This window comes from Giraffa tippelskirchi, chromosome 8, assembly GCF_054371585.1.
Source record: "Giraffa tippelskirchi isolate mGirTip1 chromosome 8, T2T-mGirTip1v1.2.pri, whole genome shotgun sequence".
NCBI classification, from domain to species: Eukaryota; Metazoa; Chordata; class Mammalia; order Artiodactyla; family Giraffidae; genus Giraffa; species Giraffa tippelskirchi.
The window spans coordinates 5,362,040-5,384,228 of record NC_137282.1 but is presented as its reverse complement, the minus strand read 5'-3'; the positions used below and the strand labels follow the sequence as shown (position 1 = coordinate 5,384,228).

Sequence of the window (22,189 nt, the reverse complement as noted above, 5' to 3'; positions counted from 1 at the left end):
GTGTTTCCATATAAATTAAAATTTTTTTTGTTCTATTACTATGAAAACTTCCATTGGTAATTTGATAGGGATTGTGTTGAATCTGTAGGTTGCTTTGAGTAGTATAGTTATTTTGATAGTTTTGATTCTTCCAGTCCAAGAACATAGTATATTTTTCTGTCTATGTCATCTTCAATTTTTTTTAAGCATCTTATAGTTTTCTGAGTATAGGACTTTTGCCTCCTTAGGTAGGTTTATTCCTTGGTATTTTATTCTTTTAGATACAATGGTAAATAGGATTGTTTCCTTAATTTCTCCTTCTGATCTTTTGTTGTTAGTGTATAGAAATGTGTAGATTTCTGTGTATCAATTTTGTATCCTGCAACTACACCAAACTCATTGATGAAATCTGGTAGTTTTCTGGTAGCATCTTTAGGATTTTCTATGTGTAGTATTATTTTGTCTACTGACAGTGACTTTTCCTGTCAAAGTTTTCCTCCTACTTTTCCAACTTGGATTTCTTTAATTTCTTTTTCTTCTCTGAGTGCTGTGGCTAGGACTTACAAAACTTGGTTGAGTAACAGTGGCAAGAGTGGACACCCTTGTCTTGTTCCCTATCTTAGAGAAAATGCTTTCAGATTTTCACCATTGAGTATGATGTTAGTTATAGGTTTGTCATATATGGCCTTTTTTATGTTGAGACATGTTCCCTGTACGCCCACTTTCTGGAGTTTTTTATCTTAAATGTTGAATCTTGTCAAAAGCTTTTTCTCCATCTCTTGAGATGATCATATGATTTTATTCTTAAATTTGTTGTTGTGGTGTATCATACTGATTAATTTCCAGATATTGAAAAATCTTTGCATCCCTGGGATAAATCCCACTTGATCATGTTGTATAAACCTTTTAATGTTTTGTTGGGTTCAGATTGCTAGTATTTTGATGATTTTTGCATCTGTGTTCATTCATCAGTGATGTTGGCCTTTAATATGTGTGGGTGTGTGTGGGTGTAATCTTTGGTTTTGGTAATCAGGGTGATAGTGGCCTTATAGAATGCATTTGGAAGTATTCCTTCCTCTGCAATTTTTTGGAATAGTTTTAGAAGTGTAGGTGTTAACTCTTCTCTAAATGTTTGATAGAATTCTCCTGTGAAGCCATCTGGTCCTGAACTTTTGTTGGGAGCTTTTTAATCACAGTTTCAGTACTTGTGATTGGCCTGTTAATACTTTCTGTCTCTTCCTAGTTCAGTCTTGAGAGATTTTACCTTTTAAAGGATCTGTTCATTTATTCCAGGTTGTCCATTTTATTTGCATATAGTAGTCTCTTATGATCCTTCGTATTTCAATGGTATCTGTTGTAACTTCTTTTTCATTTCTGATTTTTTGATTTGAGCCCTCTCCCTTTTTTCCTCCATGAGTCTGGATAAAGGTTTATAAATTTTGTTTATCTTTTCAAAGAACCACTGGTCTTTTCTGTTGTTTGTTTCTATTTCATTTATTTCTCCTCTGATCTTTATGCTTTGTTTCCTTCTAGTAACTTTGGGTTTTGTTTGTTCTTCTGGTTGCTTTAGCTGTAAGCTTAAGATGTTTGAGATTTTTCTTCTTCCTTGAGTAAGATTATTTTGCCTATAAAGTTCTCTTTTAGAACTGCTTTTGCTGCATCCCATAGGTTTTGGATCATTATGCTTTTGTGTTCATTTGTCTCTAAGTATTTTTTAATTTCCTCTTTGATTTCCTCAGTGACCCATTGGCTGTTTAGTAGCATATTGCTAATCTCACAGCACTGTGATGAGAAAAGATGCCTGATATGATTTCAGTTTTCTTAAATTTACTGAGATTCACTTTGTGGCCCAGCATGTGATTTGTCCTGGAGAATTTTTATGTTCACTTGAAAAGAATGTGTATTCTGCTGCTTTCAGATGGAATGCTCTGTAAATATCAATTAAGTCTGGTTGAATGTGTCCTTTTCCAAATAGGAAAAGGAGTACGTCAAGGCTGTATATTGTCACCCTGCTTATTTAACTTATATGCAGGGTACATCATGAGAAATGCTGGGCTGGAAGAAACACAAGCTGGAATCAAGATTGCCGGGAGAAATATCAATAACCTCAGATATGCAGATGACACCACTCTTATGGCAGAAAGTGAAGAAGAACTAAAGGGCTTCTTGATGAAAATGAAAGAGGAGAGTGAAAAAGTTGGCTTAAAGCTCAACATTCAGAAAACTAAGATCATGGCATCTGGTCCCATCACTTCATGGGAAATAGATGGGGAAACAGTGGAAACAGTGTCAGACTTTATTTTTCTGGGCTCCAAAATCACTGCAGATAGTGATTGCAGCCATGAAATTAAAAGATGCTTGCTCCTTGGAAGGAAAGCTATGACCAAACTAGACAGCATATTAAAAAGCAGACACTACTTTGCCCACAAAGGTCCGTGTAGTCAAGGCTGTGGTTTTTCCGGTGGTCGTGTGTGGACGTGAGAGCTGGACGGTGAAGAGGGCTGAGCGCCTTGGACTAGGTCACTGTTTCCTTTCCCATGTTAAGGGCGTTTTCAGCTGTCATCTCTGCATACATGGTCTCCGGTCTGTTCTCTCTTCTCTGTCTTGGGTCCCTATAATGAGAATGTTGGTGTGTTTAATGTCCCAGGGGTCTCTTAGACTGTCCTCATTTTCTTTCATTCTTTTTTCTTTATTTTCTTTCTTTTTTCTGTATTTTCCTCTGTGGCAGTGATTTCCCCCATTCTGTCTTCCAGCTCACTTCATTCTTCTGCCTCAGTTCTTCTGCTATTGATTCCTTCCAATGTATTTTTCATTTAAGTTAGCTTGTTGTTCATCACTGTTATTTGTTCTTTAGTTCTTCTAGGTCACTGTTAAACATGTCTTATATCTTCTTGATCTGTGCCTTTATTCTTTTTCTGAGATCTTGGATCATCTTAACTATCATTACTCTGAATTATTTTTGAGGCAGATTGTCTATCTCTGCCTCACTTAGCTGTTGTTCTGGGGTTTTATCTTGTTTCTTCTTCTGGAATGTATTTCTGTGCCATCTCATTTTGTCTAACTTTGTTTATTTGTGGTCTCTGCTCCTCAAGTTGCAGGATTGTAATTCTGCTTGTTTCTGGTGGGTGAGTTTGGTCCAGGGGCTTGTGCAGCCTTCTTGGTGGGATGGACTGTTGACTGCCCACTGGTGAGTGGGGCTAGGTCTTTGCCTTCTGGTGGACAAAGCTTGTGTCTAGGGCTATGTTTATTTAGAGGCAGCTGTGGGGTCAGGATGACTTTAGGCAGCCTGTGTGCTGATGGATGGGGTTGCATTCCTGCCCTGTTGGTTGTTTGGCTGGTGGTGTCCCAGCACTGGAGCCTGCAGGCTGTTAAGTGAGGCCAGGTCTCGCCTTCAGGAGAGCTCATGTCAGATGAATATTCCCCAGTACCTCCACCACTGGTGTCCTTGCCTCCACAGTGAGCCAGAGTCAACCCCCACCTCCCTAGGAGACCTTCCTAAACCAGCAGGTACGTCTGGTCAAGGCTCCTGTAGAGTCACTGCTTTGCCTCAGGTCCCAGTGCACATGAGACCTTGTGTGCCCTCCAGGAGTGGAGTCTTCCCCACAGTCCTGTGGAGCTCCTGCACTCAAGCCCTGCTGATCTTCAAAACCAGATGCTTTGGGTGCTCCTCCTTCCAAGGCCAAACTCCTAGGAGTGTGACATGGGGCTCAGGACTCTCATTCCTGTGGGAGAACCTCTGCAATATAACTATTTTCCAGTTTGTGGGTGCCCCCTCCACCCCAGGGAGTATGGGATTTGATTATACTGTGAACCCGTCCCTCCTACCATCTCATTTTGGCATTTTCTTTGTTTTCGGAAGTAGAATATCTTTTTGTAGGTTCCAGTTTGCTTATCGATGGTTGTTCAGCAGTTGTGATTTTGGTGTTTTTGTGAGAGGGACTGAGCCCATAGGAAAAGGAGTACATCAAGGCTGTATATTGTCACCCTGCTTATTTAACTTATATGCAGGGTATTTTCTCTGCCACCTTTTGTCCTCTCTCTTCTGTTTATATTTTTAAATGGACACCAATCCTGTTTATTATATTCAAAACCCTTCTCTAATCTCCACATCAGAGTTGGATTTGTTGCACCTTGAGGATGTTAAAAGAGTTAAGTCAGACTTGGAAAAGCTTGAAATGCATACCTAAGACAGTGGGAGCCCACAGAGAAGAGCAGCCTCCTGTCTGACCTGCTGGCTTCTTCCCCTGGCTGTGCACCTCTGAGTTAGTTGATTTTTTTTTTTTTTAAGACTAATGTTTCCTTTTTTAAAATTTTATTTATTTTTGTCTGCACCGGGTCTTTGTTGCTGCGCAGTCTTTCTCTGCGGATGGCAAGCAGGGGCCACTCTTCATTGTGGTGTGCGAGCTTCGCGTTGTGGTGTGTGAGCTTCGCGTTGTGGTGGCTTCTCTTGTTGCGGTGCTCAAGCTTAGTCGCCCCGCACCATGTGGAATCTTCCTGAACCAAGGCCTGAACTGGCTTCCCCTGCGTTGCCAGGTGAACTTGTGACCTCTGGACCACCGAGGGAGTCCCAGTTAGTTGATTTTTAAACTAATTGAATCTCGTAAGACAACTTCTTAGTCTGGATCTATATGCAGTCTTTTTAAGAGGAGAAATCTCTGTTCCTGTTTCCTATTTGGACAGAGGATTTAAATGTTCAATTTATTATTAACCATTCCTAAGAGTAAACTACATCTACATACCTTTCAATAGGAAGTTGTTGAAATTATGACACACCTTTCAATTGGCATTCGTCATGTCTATTAAAAATGATGATGTTGTATATTTTGACATGAAGATTATTACTATGTAGGAAAAAAGGTAAAGAATCCCAAAATTAGACAATATATGTTATATATATGTGAATATTTCTTGTTTTTCTTATTAAAAATGCTCATACATAAATATGCTTATTTTTAAAAGTTCTGGAAAGCTGTACACAGTCTGATTTTCTTTGAGTAGTGAAATTTTAATGATTTCTTGTTATTTATACCATTCAGTATTTCCTGAATATTTTTTTGCAACATTTATTAATGTTAAATATAGAATAAAGTGGTTTTTGTAAGAAATTTCTCTTTAAGTCGCAAATTGATTTTAGATATCATTAAAAATGTATTAAGCAGCGCTTCTATATTTAAAAAAAAAAAGCAAGTTCTAAATGTAAAAGCCATGGAAGCAGAGGGTTGTAAGAAGGCAGAAAGGGGACTAGTGGGCTTGGGAAGCCTGTCCTTTGCTAAAAATGTAAACTTGCTGATCCAGCTCCCTCTGCCTTTATCTTGTGGTTCAACAGAAATACACATCGTACTTGTTTTCTTATAGTCTTAAAGGTCTCGCATCAGAAACCAAATAATTGAAATCCAAGTGTGATTAGTGAAGGAAAAAAATCTTTTTAATCTAAAACAGACAGATTTCAAATTTTAAACTCCCATTTGTACTCCAAATAACTTTAACTGTTAAGCAATTAACTATTGCCTTATGTACATGGTTACCCAGCTGCTGTAATTGCCATGCAATCAGCAAACTTCTGTTTTTATGACTTAGTTTTTTTGGCATTGTGCCAAAGAAATAAAGCAAAAAAATAACCTTTATTGTTCCAGATCGTTTGCGTGCCATTAAATACCGCAGTGAAGGGGGTAATATCCAGAGCAAAAAATGCTAAATTGAAAATAAAAATTCTTTGGCTGAGTTCTTACCTTCCCAGCAAATGAAACTCTGCTTGTGAAAAATAATAATACAACCATAAAGGTCTCATCTTTATAGGAATTCTTTCAAATGGAAATGGAAAGCAGTTATTCTCCAATGAAAAATAAATAAAATAAAAATGGACACATTCCCTTTGTCTCTGGATCAGTTCTGGTAAGACGTGCACTCTTTCCTGCTGTGAGTGCCCTGGGTCTCCCGCCCCCAGGCCTGCCCCGCTCTTCTGCCGTCTGTTGATGGAGTAAGTGTGTCTGCAGCTGCTGAAGGCCAGCCCCTCCTCTGTGCCTGTTCCTCTCTCTGCTCTGTGGGGCCACAGGGGGGCTGTGCAGTCGTGACCTGCCCCTTTCTTGGAGAGTCCTCTCAGTGGCTTTGAAACCTTGCTTTAGGCCAGTTTTCATCTAAGTTTGGACCATTGGTGTTAGAATAGCCTGGGTATGCAGATTCCTGGGCAAACCCCAGACTGGCTGAACCAGGAGAGAGGGATCTTGGAAACCTGCATTCTTCACAAACAGGTCAGTGGTCACAAGCATTTCCTGTAAGCTCTTAGACACAAGTCAGCACACAAATATCGCTAGATCCTGCCTTCCTGTATTTCTCATTTCCCCTTCACTGCAAGTTTCAGGGGGAGTCCGCAGTATCCACCCTTGTCTTTACTCCTCATATGTTTGTCTAGCAGGTTCCCACACTTTATGTGCCCCATCAGCAAAATATTTCTGAGCGTGTCCTCTCAATATATATTTATTTGTTTATAAATTGTATACTTATATTAGTGCACCATTGTACTGGATACATTGTAAAGCAGTGTACAGAGGCAGCAGAGGATGAGATGGTTAGATAGCACCACGGACTCAATGGACACGAATCTGTGCACACTCTGTGGGATAGCAGAGGACAGAGGAGCCTGGCGGGCTACAGCCCATGGGGTCTCAGAGCTGGACACGACTTAGCGATTGAGCAACAACAAAAGAGATGGGAAATAAGTAATATTTTTAATTTAAAAAAAGATTTAACACTATCATTTAATGAATATAGATCTAAATCTATATTTTAAATGCTCTTTTGATAATTTTGAATTTGGGAGGCTCACTTTATCAGATCTCAGTAGATTGTGATCTTTTTTCACATTAAAATTTGTCTCTTGAAGGGGCTCATACTGAAAAAAAGACATCAGCCCTACCATTTCTTCTTGTATGCACTCCACACATTCTTGCATCGTAAGTATTAGCCTTATTGCTTAGAGGTCTTTGAAATCCTTTTTAAGTCAGGTTGAGGGTTAATTTAGTAAGAACTACATAATATAATCTGCAAAGCCACTGAACCAGGCACATTTGAACTGCAGAAGCTTGTAGTGTGATGAGAGCGAAAGTAGGAGTGAGTGTGCCACTGGGTCCCCTCCACTCTGTGGGACTTTGTTTCCACGGGATGGCTTCTATAGCAGGGAGGGGCCACCACTGATCCAAATGCTCAATATTATAATAACTTAGTTTTATTTGGGGGCAAAAATGATATAAATAGCAGTTGTAATATTTTCTGTCTGTATCCCAGCAGACCACTTTGTACAGCTCCTGGCCCACGTTGGGACACCACGTAAACCACTGAGTCTCCTACACTTTGTTTTCCTTATTAACACTGTTGCAGAACTTACTACTGAGATCACTGCTGATCTCCTTGCCACTAAATTTAGTGGACTTTTTTGGGTTCATTTTTACTTGACCATTCATAGCTTTAAGCTCAATTGACCATTTCCTGGTTTTTTCTCCTCTTGTAAGTGGTTCGACCATTGACCCAGTTGCTCTTCCTGAAAAATCTGTGGGTCATTCCCCTTGACTGCACGGTTCAGTTAGTGGGACCTGTTGATTCTACTTCCTCTGTGATTCTGAATCCACTCACTTTTCTACCACCTCTGTCCTCTCCTGGTTCAAGCCTCTGCTCCCTCAGAGTTTAGAAGTGGTTCCCCTCTGGGTCTCCTGAGACCTGCTTTCCCCCCACCTCAGCTGAAAGCTTGGAGAACACGAAGCTGACCGTTTTACTTCCTTGCTCCTTAGGTCTTGGATAGCTCTCCGTACAGTGGGAAGAGACAGGGAAGACCTGGCTGTTGCCCAGCCCAGTTTCCTGCTTGGTTCTCTGAGCTCCAGACACCCTGACTTCTGTCTGATCCCCCCCTTTGCATGCTCCCTAGCTACCTACCTACATGTTACTCCCTCTTCACAGGAATGGTCTTCTCCCTTCCCTGGTCACCAGCTGCTTCTCATCCTTCATATTTTATTACAGTATCATTTCTCCAGGGAAGTCTCATTAGAGCCCTGGAATAAACTAACCATTATATCCCCCGTATCTAACAGATCATAAAGACTCCTTAAATATTAGAGTAAATTGGCATGGTTGTAGCAATATTGGTTTCTATGTCCATAGACTCATTATCCTGTGAGGCTAATGCCCTTGTCTGGCTTGGCCTCCATTATTTTTCTACACACAAACACACAAAATTTGTTGACTTAATGTGAAGATTCTGTCATTATTTGTTCAGTGTCTTTCCCCCTTAGACCATAGAATGATTGTCTGTTTTGTGCACGCATGCCCAGTGCTTCATGTACTGACATTATAGTCAGTATTTGGTAGAGGTTCTTATTTTTTAAATTAGTCTATTTCTGCCTTTTTTTATACACATTTGATCCATTCCTATTTACGATAATTCTAATATGTGTGAACTTATTTCTGACATTTTGTGTTGTGTATGTCCTTCTTGTTTTTTATTTTTTCCTCTATTTTTGTTTAAATGGATTGTTTTATTCCATTATTTTCCCTCCAAAAGTTAGAAAGTTAAATATCCTCTTTTAGTCTTCTAATTATTGTCTTTAAATATTTAATGCAAATATTTGTTTTATATTTTTCTAGTATGTGTTCCCTGCCACCTTTCTTATGAGATTTTGCTTTTTAATTATTTATTTATAACAGAACTTCAGTTTTACTAGTTTGTTTAGTTTTTATTTAACTCACTTCTGCTTCTTTTATCCTGGATTCTACTCTGTGGTTTTCTATTTATTTACTTTGGTTCTATTATGTTTTTGGGAGACAGTAACTTTTGTAATAATTTTTTAAAATAGGATTTGGGAGTGATGTATTTTCTGCATTGTTACATATCAGAAAATGTGTTGCTTTGCTCTTCTTTGTAATTAGTTTACCTGGGTATGCATTGTATGTTCTCATTTTCCCTCAGTATTTCAGAGGTTTTGCTTCACTGTTTCCAGTGAGATGTCTGATATCATTGAAGGCTTTTAGTATTTTGTTTTTATCTTTACTGTTGTTATAAAATGTCGCTGTTAGTTTAGTCTTTGTTCTGTTTTTTTTTTTTCCCAGTCATACTGGCTCTTTCTTTAACCCTCAGAAATTTCCCATTATTTCTTTGAGAAGTGTTTCTCTTCCGTTTTTTTCTACTCTAGTTTATAGATATTTACTGTTAGCTGGATTTGGGAAGCTCTGAGTTCATCCTTAGCGTCTGTTCTTCTGCACTGTGTTCTCAGAAGAGGCCTCGTCTCAGTCTTCCAATTGATTGATCACTTAACTGTGTTTGTTTTGCTGTTTGACACACCATCTGTGCTTTCTTCTTCATTTCAGTGTTTAAATTTTTAGTTTACAAGATCCATAGGTGTCTTTCTGTGACTCGAGTATACTCTTGAACTTCTGAAGGTAGACATCTTTCAGTCTCTTCGTATTTGCTGCCCTTGCTGCAGGGCTCCTTCTGCTGCTGTTGGTCCCAGTGCACCGTCTCAGCAGTGCTGGTTGTTGTGGGCTCACAGGGATCTGAGAGTTCCTGCTGGCCTGTTGGTGAGCACTGCGTCTGGTTCTGATGACTAAGGGGGGCTGTGCCAGACTAGCACGTGTTCTGAGCTAGGACGCCTCTTTCCTTTTAGAAATCTAGGCGTCCACCCTCACTGCTCAGAGACATGGAGAAGGAGTGACCACAGTGTCTGGCTGTTCCTGCTGCAGAGCCTGGCAGCCTGCTTAACACTTACTCTAAGACCCCTTCCTGCTCTGTGAAGCCTCCGGCCCATCCCTCCTCGAGATTATTTTGAGAACTTTGTTTAGTTTTATAACCACTTTCTCTAGACAGCATATTGCCATTGTTTGTTCCTTTTGTCCATTTGTACCTGCCTTTCTTCTTTCAGGAATTTCTCAAAATTCCTGATCCCTTGAGATCAGTCCTTCTTAGCTAATACTGTATAAAGTAAAAAAAAAAAAAAAAGAAAGAAATGATATTTATCGGGACTTGAAGTGGAAAGAACTGTCAGAAGCGCTGCTCAGAGTGCTCTCTTGATCCAAGCTGTGGTGAAGAGTTCGACATATCCCTGTTTAAATACATCCTCAGTAACATCTATTCAGGTGAAAATATAGACATATCTTAGACTGTGATACAGATGTGGCTATCTCCTAATACTAATTTTGTAAAGGTTTTCAGTATACTTATTATACTTCAGTGAATCCATATATTCCTTTATCTATGAACTCATAGAACCAGTATTTTTTATTATATTATTTTTATAGCATATGAAGAAAAGCTAATTTCATTGTTTTCTTTCTATTAGGTTGCTGACAATTCAGTCATTCTAAAAGTTCTTCGGTCCAACATTCAGCATGTACTGGTCTATGAGAATGTTGCTCTCCAGGAGAAAGCACTGGCTTGTATTCCAGTCCAAGAACTGAAAAGGAGATCACAAGAAAAGTTATCTAGAGCCAGAAAATTGGACAAAGGTAGTGGCTTCATATAACCATCCATTGCTAAATACGCATCATTACTAAGTCAACAAAAATGCTGAAATGGTGCCCTTTACTGTATACATTGTAAATATATAACCCTATTATATTATAGGGTTATATAACCCTATAACCCTATCCAGCTATATTTGGATTTTTAAGAAGTGCAACAATAGTATAATTTTTTGTTGCATATACCTCATGCACACATCTGTTAAAATTTTTGTAACTCAAATAATGTATTTTTAGTTTAATCATTGGCATGTGATTTTTTTAAAGATATAATATCACCAAAACTTTAGTCCATGAAATATGTGATGGTGTTATTAGGGAATTTTAATGTGAATCTGAGAAAAAGCTTATTCAGAATGAATTCATGTGGTTCAACCACTGACTCTCTTTAGCTGGCAGTTACTGATGGAGCGTCTGCTTGCGGAAGCCGGCTGCCTGGGCGTAGATTCAGCTCCACCTCTCACCTGCGTCACTGAGCCGGGAATCTCATCTCCCTGCTACAGTTTCTTCATTTGATAATAGGAATGGTAATCCTCAGGAATAACTAGAAGAGTGCATGTGAATGGCTCAGAACAGTGCCTGCCACATTCATCAACCAATACTTCGTTGTTTTCTTTAATAGTCTTAGGATTTTAGTTGTTAAATTTTTCCAACTTCAACATTTTTTCTTTGAATTTTTATATAATTTTTTTTTTCTGTGAACTCAATTCCTAATACTATATTTTCTAGGGGAGTTCTATAATATTCTTTTGGTGGTTGATCTAGTATGCAATAAACATTTTTTTTTTTTTCAGTTTAAAAAACTGTTACTTAACATTGAAGTAGAGTTGATTTATAATGTTGTGTTACTTTCAGATATCCAGCAAGTTGGTTCAGTTATATGTAATGGATATGTCCACTCTTTTAGATTATTTTCCTATTTATATTATTACAGAGCATTGAGTAGAGTTCTGTGTGCTGTACTGTAGGTCTTTGTTTATCTATTTTATATATATTGATGTGTATATGTTAACTCTGAGTTCCTAACTCATCTCTCCCTTACCTCCACAAGCATTATACAGCTTTCTGTATAGTGCAGGTAAGTTTTAACAGAATGTCTCAATTCTTCCTTCCCGTCCCCTGAGGCCCTGCCGTCCTTCCTCTCACTTACCTGGACCCCGTCGTCACCCCGCAGACTACGAGTGAGAAGAAGGACAGATTTTCTGCCACCTCCACTCACTCGTTCCCCGGACGCTCTTCAGTCGGCAGGCCTGAGTTTCCTTCTTTCTGAAGAACAACCTCTTCTACTGTTTCTTTCAGGGCAGGTGTTCTGGAGGTGAAGCCCCTCAGTTTTTCTCTGCCTGGAAAAGTCTTTCTTTTTCACTAGTGAAGGATAATATCACTGGGATGTAGAATTCTAGGTTGGTGGGCTTTTTTCCTTTCTGTCAGTGACACTTGATTCTCTTTGCTGTTGCCTGCTTGTGTATGATGAGAAGTCTGCTGTAATTTCTGTCTCCATACTCAGGACCCTCACCAACCCCATCCCCAGCTTCGTGCAGGAGTCTCGCTCCGTTGTTTGTTTTCTTCAGTTTGAGTATGACATACCTGGATGGGTTTTTTTGGGTATTTATCCTACTTGGTGTTTTCTGAGCGTCCCAGATCTGTGTTTTGGTGTCTCATTAATTTTGGAAGATTCTCGGCCATTATTACTTCAAATGTCTCTTCTGCTCCTTTCTGTCTCTCTTTTCCTTCTGATATTCCAAAATAGGGTATCCTGTTATACTCTTATTTATCAACTATTTCCACCTTTGTTTGATGTGCTAGACCACTATGACAATGCTCCCACCATAATTGCATGTTCTGGGTGTTTTGTTCCTTTGTTTTCATTCTCTTTCTCTTTGACTTTCAGTTTCTGGTGACCTGTCTTCAGGCTCAGTGATTCTTGCCTTGGCTGTGTCCAGTCTGCTGATGAGCCCATGAAAGGCATTATCTCTGTAACAGTTTTTGATTTCTTCCTATCCTTCTGCTTACATTGTGCGTCTGTTCTTACATGTTGTCTCCCTTTCTCATTAGAGCCCTGAGCATGTTAATCATAGTTATTTTAAATTCCGTAATTCCAAAATCTGTGCTGTATGTAACTGGTCCTGATGCTTGTTTTATCTCTTCAGACTTTCTAATTGTGTTTTAGCCTGCCTTGTAATTTTTTGTTAAAAGTTGAATATGATGTGTTGGGTAATGGGAACTGAAGTGAAGAGGCCTTTTGTGGAAGGCTTACGTGTCCACTTAACTCTGAATTGGGCATGTTTAACTACACTGTTTAATGTTTGCTGTGAGTGTTGGCACCTTCAGGTTCCTCTGGTGTTCTAGGGCCCCTCTGTGGTCTCCGAGCCTCCCTGAGGACTCCTCCTGAGCTCATCCCCCTCCTGCAGATAGCTTATTGTAATCATGCCCTGGTGCTGTACTGGGGTCCTGTTGGTGGAGAGGTGTGGGGGAGGAGCATCCAACAGCCTTAGGGCTAAGTCTCCGTGTTGTAGGGGCCAGTGTGCAGGAGCCTGGGACACCCTCACAGGCGAGAAAGGAAGGCCGGAGGGGCCTAGAGTCAGGGAAGTCTGGGGCTTTAATGTGAACAGGACAGAAGGAATGCATCAGGTAGTTTGCATTGGTATTGTGAAAATCAGAAGAAACTGGGCTTTTTTTTTTTAAAGTTTATGAAAGATACGTTGGATTTACAACCTGAGATGCCAAAGGACACGTGAAGGCAGGGATGAGGGACTTTGCTGCAGGTGCAAGGAGCAGTGTGCGCAGGGCAGCGGCGGCAGGCGTCGTGGGGAAAGGTGCGCGGCGCAATCTGCTTGTGTTGGGTCGGGGGAGACACATGAGGCGGACCAAGACCATGTTTTGTTTGACATTGAATTTCAGGCAGAGCAGAGCATACTGAGTTAATTTTTAATGTTTCAAAAAAGGGAATTAGAGGTAAAATGAAAGAAAGGACTTGTAATGAGGTTTTGAAGTAGAAATAAGGACCAAGGAAATTTGAAGGATGAATGCATCTTAGCAGGCTAATGCTATGGTGTTAGTATGATTGAGTTTATAGCAGAAGTGTTAAATTACCTGTTCACTAGGCAGGAAGAAATAAGATGACTTCTCAGGGAAGTCAGATGTTCTTGATAACATAAGTCGGAGGGTTAGGCACTGAAGCATTAAGCAAGGGAAGGACAGAGGGTGCCCTTCAGGAAAATCAGTCCAGCAATCACTTGTAAGATAAAGAGAATCGAGAGCACGAGGAGAGAAGAGTTCAAGCACAGTAGTAACAGAATTTCCCCAAGAAGAATGAGAAGGCATGCCAGGGTTGTGACTGCAAGGGAAGAGGTGGATGTGTGAGTTGTTGGGGTGTTTGCAGGTGATCGGACATGGAGTCAGGGACATAGAAGGAAAATGTCCAAGAGGACTGCCTCGCTTTGAATTGCAGTCAGTATGGACAGGCTTTGAAAGGAGATGGGTCTGCGTTCAGGCCCCTGCTGGACATCAGCTGGGCCCCCACGTGAAAATGGAGGCCTGGAGCTTTTTTGGAAGTCACACCTTGACCTACACTTTACAGTGATAGGTGAAGCCATGCAAGTAAGTGAGATCGCCCAGGTTGAAAAGACAAGGTGGCGGGGAGAAGGGGAAGGTTGCAAAGGTTCTAGAAAGAAAGGTGGCATTGGAGGGTGTTAACATTTACATTAATTTATATTAAATGACATTAAAAATTGAGTTTTTCAGTTGCATTCAATACATTTCAAGTCCTCAGAAGCCATCAATAGTAGCAACCCTATTGGATAGTGTAGGTATGAATTATTTCCATTATTACCAAAAGTTCTATGGATGGTTGCTGTTCTGACCTGTCTGAGCTCTTAACCTGCACAGACAGGACTCCACTTGGAATTCTCTGAGTCACAGTTGAGGACCTTGCGTGCCCAGGGAGTATTGACCCTCTCTGTGTGATGTGCGTGCTCCTAGCTGGGAAGCCGCACCGCATCCCAGGAGGACACCGACTCGGAAGCAAAAGTGTGCTGTGTTCCTTCCCTCCTCCCATCCTGACTGTGGCTGTTTGCTGAAGAGTGATGCCCCTCAGTGATACTCTGAGGCTTGGTAGTTTGCTCAGTTTCTGTCATTTATTCCAGTATTTACTGAGCACCTACTGTGTAGCAAGCTCAGCTGCTGAAGAGACAGCGGCAAACAAAGTCCCTGCTGTCGTGGGTGAGAAAGCCAGAGACAACTGCTTAGATTGGCAGGTGGTGAGCCGCGCTGGGGAGACAGGCCGGGAGGACGGAAGAGAGAGTGCGCAGGGTGCTCTTGGAGGAGGGTCGTCAGGAAAGCTTCCCTTGAAGCAGCAGTGCCTTTTCTGGTGGAGGCCCTGCCAGCTGCACGGGCTCCCTGAGTGGGCGTGAGCTCAGCATGCTCAGGGGCTGCAGAAGGGAGACGTGGCTGCAGCAGAAGGAGCACGACCAGACACGGTCAGGGAGACAAAGGGGATCTGTTAGCTTTCTCCTGTGGCTGCTGGCGCAAGTTATCACAAACTTGGTTCCTTAAAACAACAGAAGTGCACTGTCTCACAGTTGTGAAAGCCAGAAGCCCGTCATCCGCATCTCTGGGCCAAAACCAGGATGTCAGCGGGGCCGCGCTCCCTGGAGGCCTAGGGAGACTCTTCCCTGCCTCTGCCTCTGGTGGCCGCCTGCAGTCTTTGGCTTGTGCTGCATCAGTCCCGTCTCGAAGACCAACATCTTCAAATCCTCCTCCTCTGTGAAGTCTCCCACTGCTTCCCTCTTGAAAGGATACATGTGATGCATTGAGGGTCCATATTTAGTAACGTGGGAAATCTCCTTGCCTCAGAGTCCTTAACTTCATCATCTCTACAGAGACTTTCTTTTTTTTTTCCTTCATGGTGACATTCACAGGCTCAGGGGTTAGAATGTATATGTCTTTGGGGGGCCATTTTCAGCCTCCACATGGGCCAGCTGCAGAGAGACTTTGGGTTGTATTCTGAATGAGATAGAAAATCATTGGAGGGTTTCAAATGACATCAGCTTGCCTTGTGTTTTTAAAAAGATCACTTTGCTGTAGGGACTCAGTGGAGAAGCAGGATGGCAGTGCTGTTTTTCCAAAAGCTCATTTTTGGAAATGAACATTCACGAATATATCCTTGTTGAGAAGCTTTCATGTTGTACAGGAAAAGCTAAGCTCTTCTTGCCACTCAGTCTACCCTCTTACTCCACACTTAACAGCTGTTATCACGTGATGTGTTTCTTTTCATATCTTTTTCTGTTTATTTACATCCGTAAGTAGCTATATATAAAAATAAACAGTTTATGTTGCAGAGTTTACATACAGTGTGTCAGCCCTGACAATTCAGCCCATGGTGTTTTTCTGACATGTCTTGGAGGTCGCCCGCGCTTCCCCGGGTGCTCTGCGGGGTGCGTGCATTGTTGCTTACCCTATGTCCCAGTGTCCACTGATGGACATTGAGAGGGTCCCATTGTCCTCTATTCTAAAGGCTTCTGCAGGGAAAATCCTTGGAAAGCTGCCTGCCTACCTGACAAATGTTTCTCTGGGATGGATGTAAAAGTATCAAGGGCATGTGATGCTTCTGTACTACAGTGGGTCCCTGGCAAACAGATGGTCTTCCAACTTGTAACTGAAGTGTCTGGGAGTGTTTGTTTCCACTTAATGAAATTATTGAACTTTTTTATGGACTTTGCTCACTTTTCTAATGACTTTGTGAATGTTCTTCCTGATTTATAGATATTCTTTATATATTCTGGATACTTTTCTTTGTTAGATGCATTATATTTTGCTCTCAGTATTCTTTAATTTCATTTACTGTACCTTTTCAAATTCAAAAGTTATAAATTTTAATGTGAGAAAATTACTTTTACAGTTGTGTTTTGTTTTCTCCCCCAAAGTTGTAAACGTAAACTTCTACTTTTATAAGGTTCCCTCTGTGTATGGTGTTTGTATATATGTGTTAGAAGGGATGGAGGAGGAATATGATGTCTGGACAGTGCTTGTCCCAGTACGATTTGTCGAACAGTTCATCCTCTTAGAATTGCTTTAAAGGCCAGCTTCATTAAAGACTGTGCATCACTTAGAAATCTGTCCTTCAGGACTCTTTCTTTTATCTCATTCGTCTGTCTGTTCTTTACCAATATCACAATATTTTATTTAGAATTTTTTAATGTGTCTTGAAGTACTATAGACAAATTTATCTTAAAAGTTGTGTTGACTATTTTGTGAATTTCCTCTTTCATGTGAGTTTCTTGCATTTAGCCTGTCAAATTTTATGAAAAATTATTTTCTAGTGTCACTTGGGATTTCATTGAAGTACAGGTTGATTTGTAGAGAATTAACAACTTGAGAATATTGTTTTCCCACTCAAGAACATAGTATATTTTGGTTTTTTAATTAATTAATCTCTGTAGTTTTTTTCTTTAAAATTTTTTTATAATTTTGAAATGTATAAAATATAAATACAAGAATAGAGTATAATAGATTCAATACCTGTGGCCAGCATCAGATTTTATTAGATCTTAATATTATGCCATACATTTCCTTCATGTATGTGTTTTTTGACTATTTAATAATAAAACATTAAAGATAGGAATGAGAGACCCATCTATGTCTCCCAGATTCTTTTCTTCTCTCCTTTCCTTCTTCCCAGAGAGAACACTGCCTTGAATGTGGTTAGAGACCCTTTTATTTGATACAGTGGATATAATATGATACATCATGTTTACTTGCAAGGGTTGTTATAAATATTGTAAACATGGTTGTGCTTTTATGTGTTTTGTGGTAAGTAGTCTCAGATGAATTACATTGTACAATTGAAGCACTAATGGTAGAAAAGCTAATAGGATGATTTTTAGTATGTCCAGAATTCTGCGATTTCTGCCTGTAATTTTGATTGTTTCATATTTACTTGTGTTTATGTCTGATAACAGGTTTAATGCAGTCATTTAAAAATGTTTTTGAAAATCAGACTTCTGTTTTGGGGGGGTGGTAAAGTAGGAAAGGATAGCTTTTTTACTTTGCTAGGCAACAGGGGGGGACACAGTGGGCTTCTGGGAAAAATTGTGTCCCCAGAGTCAGACTTACTTTCTTACCCTCCCCGTGTGTGACGGTCCCTGAGAGCTGGCCGTGCTGAGTGTGGTGTCGGTCAAAGCACGCAGTACTCAAGCCCGACGGCTTTGAGTGTGCCGTGGACGCTGTCACTGTGTTTCAGCCTGCCTCACAGTGCACGGACAGCTCTGTCTGCATCCTCTTGTGAAGACCTTTTAGATCGTCTTCTGTTTCCATTTATTTCAGCTTCATATTTGAGAATAAAATGTATGTGGGTGTTTTTAGTTTTTTTCTGCTTTAGGTCCTAACTCAGTTCTGTTCTAACCTTTCAGGTACTAACGTAAGTGAAGAGGATTTTCTTTTGCTGGAGCTTTTACACTGGTTTAAGGAAGAATTTTTTCACTGGGTGAATGACATTGTGTGCAGTAAGTGTGGTGGCCAGACTAAGTCCAGAGGTGAGTCGTTACTCCCCAATGACGAGGAGCTGAAGTGGGGTGCGAACAGAGTGGAAGACCACTACTGCGATGCGTGCCAACTCAGCAGTCGATTCCCACGGTGAGTGTCTGCTGACGGAGAAGTCAGAGCCGTCCCTCATGGGATGGTTAGAAGAGAACTTTACTAAACCAACTTCTAATCGTCACTGATTATTAGAAGTATATTCTGCCAGAACAGGGGTCGGCTAGCTGTGGCTGACAGGCTCGATCCAGCCCACGTCTTGTTTTTGTAAATGAAGTTTTATTGGAGCACATGCGTGCTGGTTTGTTAACTCATGGTCTGTAACTGTTTTCATATTGCAGTGGCAGAGTTGAATACTGGCCACAGAGACCATATGGCCTGCACAGTCTAGAATATTTGCTGTCGTGCTTTTTATAGGAAAAGCTTGTTGACTCAATTTTAACTTTCTGATAATAAGAATGCTGGTAGCACATAAAAAGTAATGCTAAAAGATTAGAATAATACTAATCCTTATGATGGTAAATACAGTGCTGCACTTAAATCATCAGATGGTAATATGGAAGATGAAAGTATAGTTAAAGACTCATGTTTTATATTATTTTTTAAAATAGTTTCATTTTTTGAAACTAATTTTATTTTTCCTTTTTAATGTTTATTGTCGTGATGTTACTAATTGAAGCATGCTTGGCATACAACATTACATTATTTTCAGGTATACAGCATAATGATTTGACATCTGTATATATTGTGAAATGATCAAAGTAAATCTAGTTACTTTCATAGTTACTTTCTAGTTACTGTTATACAGTTAAAATTTTTTCTTTGTTATGAGATCTTTTAAGATTTATTTTTTAGCAATTGATGGGTGAATGGATAAAGAAGATGTGGTGTTATCTATACACAATGCAGTTCTACTCAGTCATGAGAAAAGAATAAAATCTTGCCATATGCAACAGTATGATGGACCTTGGGGGTGTTATGCCAAGGAAATAAGTCACACAGAGAAAAACATGTACTATATGATTTCACCTGTGTGTGGAATCTAAGACCAGATCAAATAAACACACAAAGCAAAACTAATAGATACGAGAAAAAAGATTGGTGGTTGCCAGAGGGGAGGAGGGTTGCCGGGTGGGAAGGGAATCAAGTATAACGTCCAGAAATAAAGTAGTCCTGGGGGCATGATGCACAGCATGGTGACTGTAGACAGTGCTGTTGTATTGCATCGTATTATTTTTAAGAAGTTTGGTGCCTCCCCTGCCAACCTAACCTACCCTCATATCTCTTAATTTTAAACTAAAGGAATTGGAACTTTTCTGTTAACTTTTTCCATCCTTTAATATACAAGTCTCTTATTAGATATTCTTAATTGACAATACTTATAAAATTTGGTTGTGTCATCAGGTAAGAAAAGATAGCAAGTTTTTCTTTTTTTTATGTAAGTTTTTGAAATACCTGATTTTAGGGGCCTCAGGACTCAGGTCTGTCCTAAGGGAGAATCAGTCCTGTGAATATACAGAGTCCAAGATAAACAGAATCCAGTATCCAATAATCTGTAATTAATGCCAGTTGTTTCTTCATTCAGCATATATGTGCACAGGTACTTGCAAAGATCTGAAGATAAAAATATATATGACTATACATAAATTGTCTTCATAAACTCGGGGCTGTGGGTATGGACTGACAGTGCATGGGGTGGGGGCAGAGGCTATGGAATACAAAGGTGTTGTATTGGTACCTTGTTGTCCTTTTCCCTGTGAATCGTGCGCTCGTCTTGGCTGTTCTCTGTGTAGGGTTGGGAGTGTGGACACTACTCATTAGAGACTAAGTGGCCTTTCCCTTGACACGGGTGGTGTTGAGGCATGGAGGCACAGGACGCCCTGATTCTGCTGCTGTGACTTCCTCGTGTAAATAGACCACTTGTTTCAGTAACTGCATTACCTAAATTACAAATTCATTTAACTTAGCGCATGCTAAGCAAGCAAGAGCATCTGCTTGATTGAAGACAGGCTTGTCACTGCCAAGCCAGTGCATTTGTGAAGCTGTTTCCTTCCCACCTGAGCTCATGGCCAACATTTCTGCTCAGCTGGGTGCTTTCCCTGTGTAGCTTTTTTAGCCCCAAATTCCTTCTCAAACATAATATGCAAAATATGATGTTCTTCAGCTTTATGGTAACTTTGTAACTGGAGTAACTTATTTTGTTCTTGTCCGCACTGTGCGGCTTGCAGGATCTTAGTTCCCTGACCAAAGATTAAACTCGGGCCCCAGCAGTGAAAACACCCAGCCCTGACCACTGGACCATCAGGGAAGTCCCTGGAGTGACTTTTTAAAGAATGTGGCAAATACATTTCAGAAAACCACTTCCAAATTAGCAAGCACCTTCAAGTGAATTGGAAGAATAAAAGTGTAATCCTAATGATCATTAGAAAGAAAAATAGTGTTTTAAGTATTAATAAAATTGAGTTCAGCTAAGCTTTCAAATCTTTATTGAGCAGTTTGTTAAAGTTGTTTAAGTACAGTGAGCTAATTATACCACTTGTTAGGCTAACACTCATGCTTAAAGCAGATTTCGTGGAGAATCTCTGCTTGTCCAAAGCCTGCCTGTCCTGCAAGGCCCAGTTCAGATGCGGTCTCTCCTCCCTGAACCCTGTCCCATAACACTGATTCTGACCTGTTGTGTGGCTTGTGTCTTGTTCTGCCATGTACTAAAATTATCTGTCTTCTGTCCTTTTCTCTCTTAGGACCATAAGCTCCTGAAGGCTGTGTACCAGTGTTTAGTCATTTTTCACCCAGGATTCTAGCACAGTGCCTCACACATTCTAGACTCTGTAATCGTTCTTTAAGAATATGAAGTTAAGAAATATTACTGTTTAGCACAAAGGTGGCTTCCCTGGTGATTCAGACAGTAAAGAATCTGCCAGCAATTCAGGAGGCTCCAGGTCAATCCCTGGATGGGGAAGGTCCCCTGGAGGAGGAAATGGCTGCCCATTCCAGTGTTCTTCCCTGGAGAATCCCATGGACAGGGAAGCCTGGGGGCTACAGTCCACGGGGTCACAGAGAGTTGGACAGGACTGAGGGACTAACACTTTCTTTCAGTGTAAGTTATTTAGAATTCTTGGTTTTGATAGTGGATCAGCACTTTCTGTTGTCCCTTTAAACCAGGTATAATAATCCCGAGAAGCTTCTGGAGACGAGGAGTGGACGGTGCGGGGAGTGGGCCAACTGCTTTACGCTGTGCTGCCGTGCCCTGGGCTTCGAAGCCCGCTACGTCTGGGACTACACAGGTGCGTGGCGCGGGGGGCCCGAGCACGTGGTGCTGAGGCTGCGGGGCACACTTCTGCCTTGTCAGTTTGACGCTCCGCTTGCCTTCTCTGAGATAACAACGCTTTTTATGGGCAGCACAGGATCTTTTTTTTTAATGGCTAGTACTTTGCATCATAAATATTCTTTAACAATTTGTAGATACCATGCCGCTTTTAGTCATGCTGTTTCTCTTTGGATAAGAACATGTGCAATAATGTACTGTAGAAATTCTTTATTTTTGTAGAGATTAGTATAAAAGATTTAGTAATTTTAACTCAATATACAATAAAGATATAATAAAAGCCATATGAGATTTATATTGTCTTTATTTACTTATAACTTGTGTCACTTACATGTTCTTAGATTTTTTCACTTGTATCTATCTATTGTTTTCTTAGGGTAAAATGAAAACTTCACTTAATAATTACTTGCTTTTTGTTGTTGTTTTTTTTTTTTACAATCAAATAGAGACCATGAATAACCAGACATCCACTGTTAGATCTCTGCTGGTCTACAGTTCCAAACTGGAATTAACTCCTTCACATTAGCAAACTGTGTATATTGGCCCCATGATTTTTGTTTTTTGCTTTTTTAATTTTTTAAGTTTTACATTTTAATACTCATGGGCACCATAATTTCCAAGTACCACGGGCTGCTTGATTGCTATGTGTACTTTTTTTTTAAAGGATGATGTATTGTTGCTTAGTGGAAATTTTATTGATCATTTGTTAATATTTATTTATTGGATGTACCCCCCAGAATGCAGGATCCGAGTCCCCTGCAGTGGGTGCACGGAGTCCTAACCACTGAGCCACCAGGGAAGTCTCAGCTCCATGTTTTTGATGCCGCTGTTCAGCTTGTTTGGCCCTTTTAGAGT

General features: G+C 40.4%; 1 protein-coding gene across 18 annotated transcripts in view; it reads left to right on the top strand.

The window, feature by feature from the left end:
* NGLY1 (N-glycanase 1) overlaps window positions 1-22,189 on the top strand; it is a 57,214-nt gene that overhangs the window by 19,266 nt on the left and 15,759 nt on the right. For 10 of the 18 annotated variants that reach the window (XM_081521051.1, XM_081521056.1, XM_081521040.1 and 7 more), the window contains 3 exons: window positions 10,299-10,464; window positions 17,886-18,108; window positions 21,172-21,293. In XM_081521051.1, coding sequence (XP_081377177.1) covers window positions 10,299-10,464; window positions 17,886-18,108; window positions 21,172-21,293 — 511 coding nt within the window. Of the gene's footprint in view, window positions 1-10,298; window positions 10,468-17,885; window positions 18,109-21,171; window positions 21,294-22,189 lie in introns of all 18 variants that reach the window. The other 8 variants (XM_081521038.1, XM_081521039.1, XM_081521052.1 and 5 more) reach the window with 1 other exon arrangement.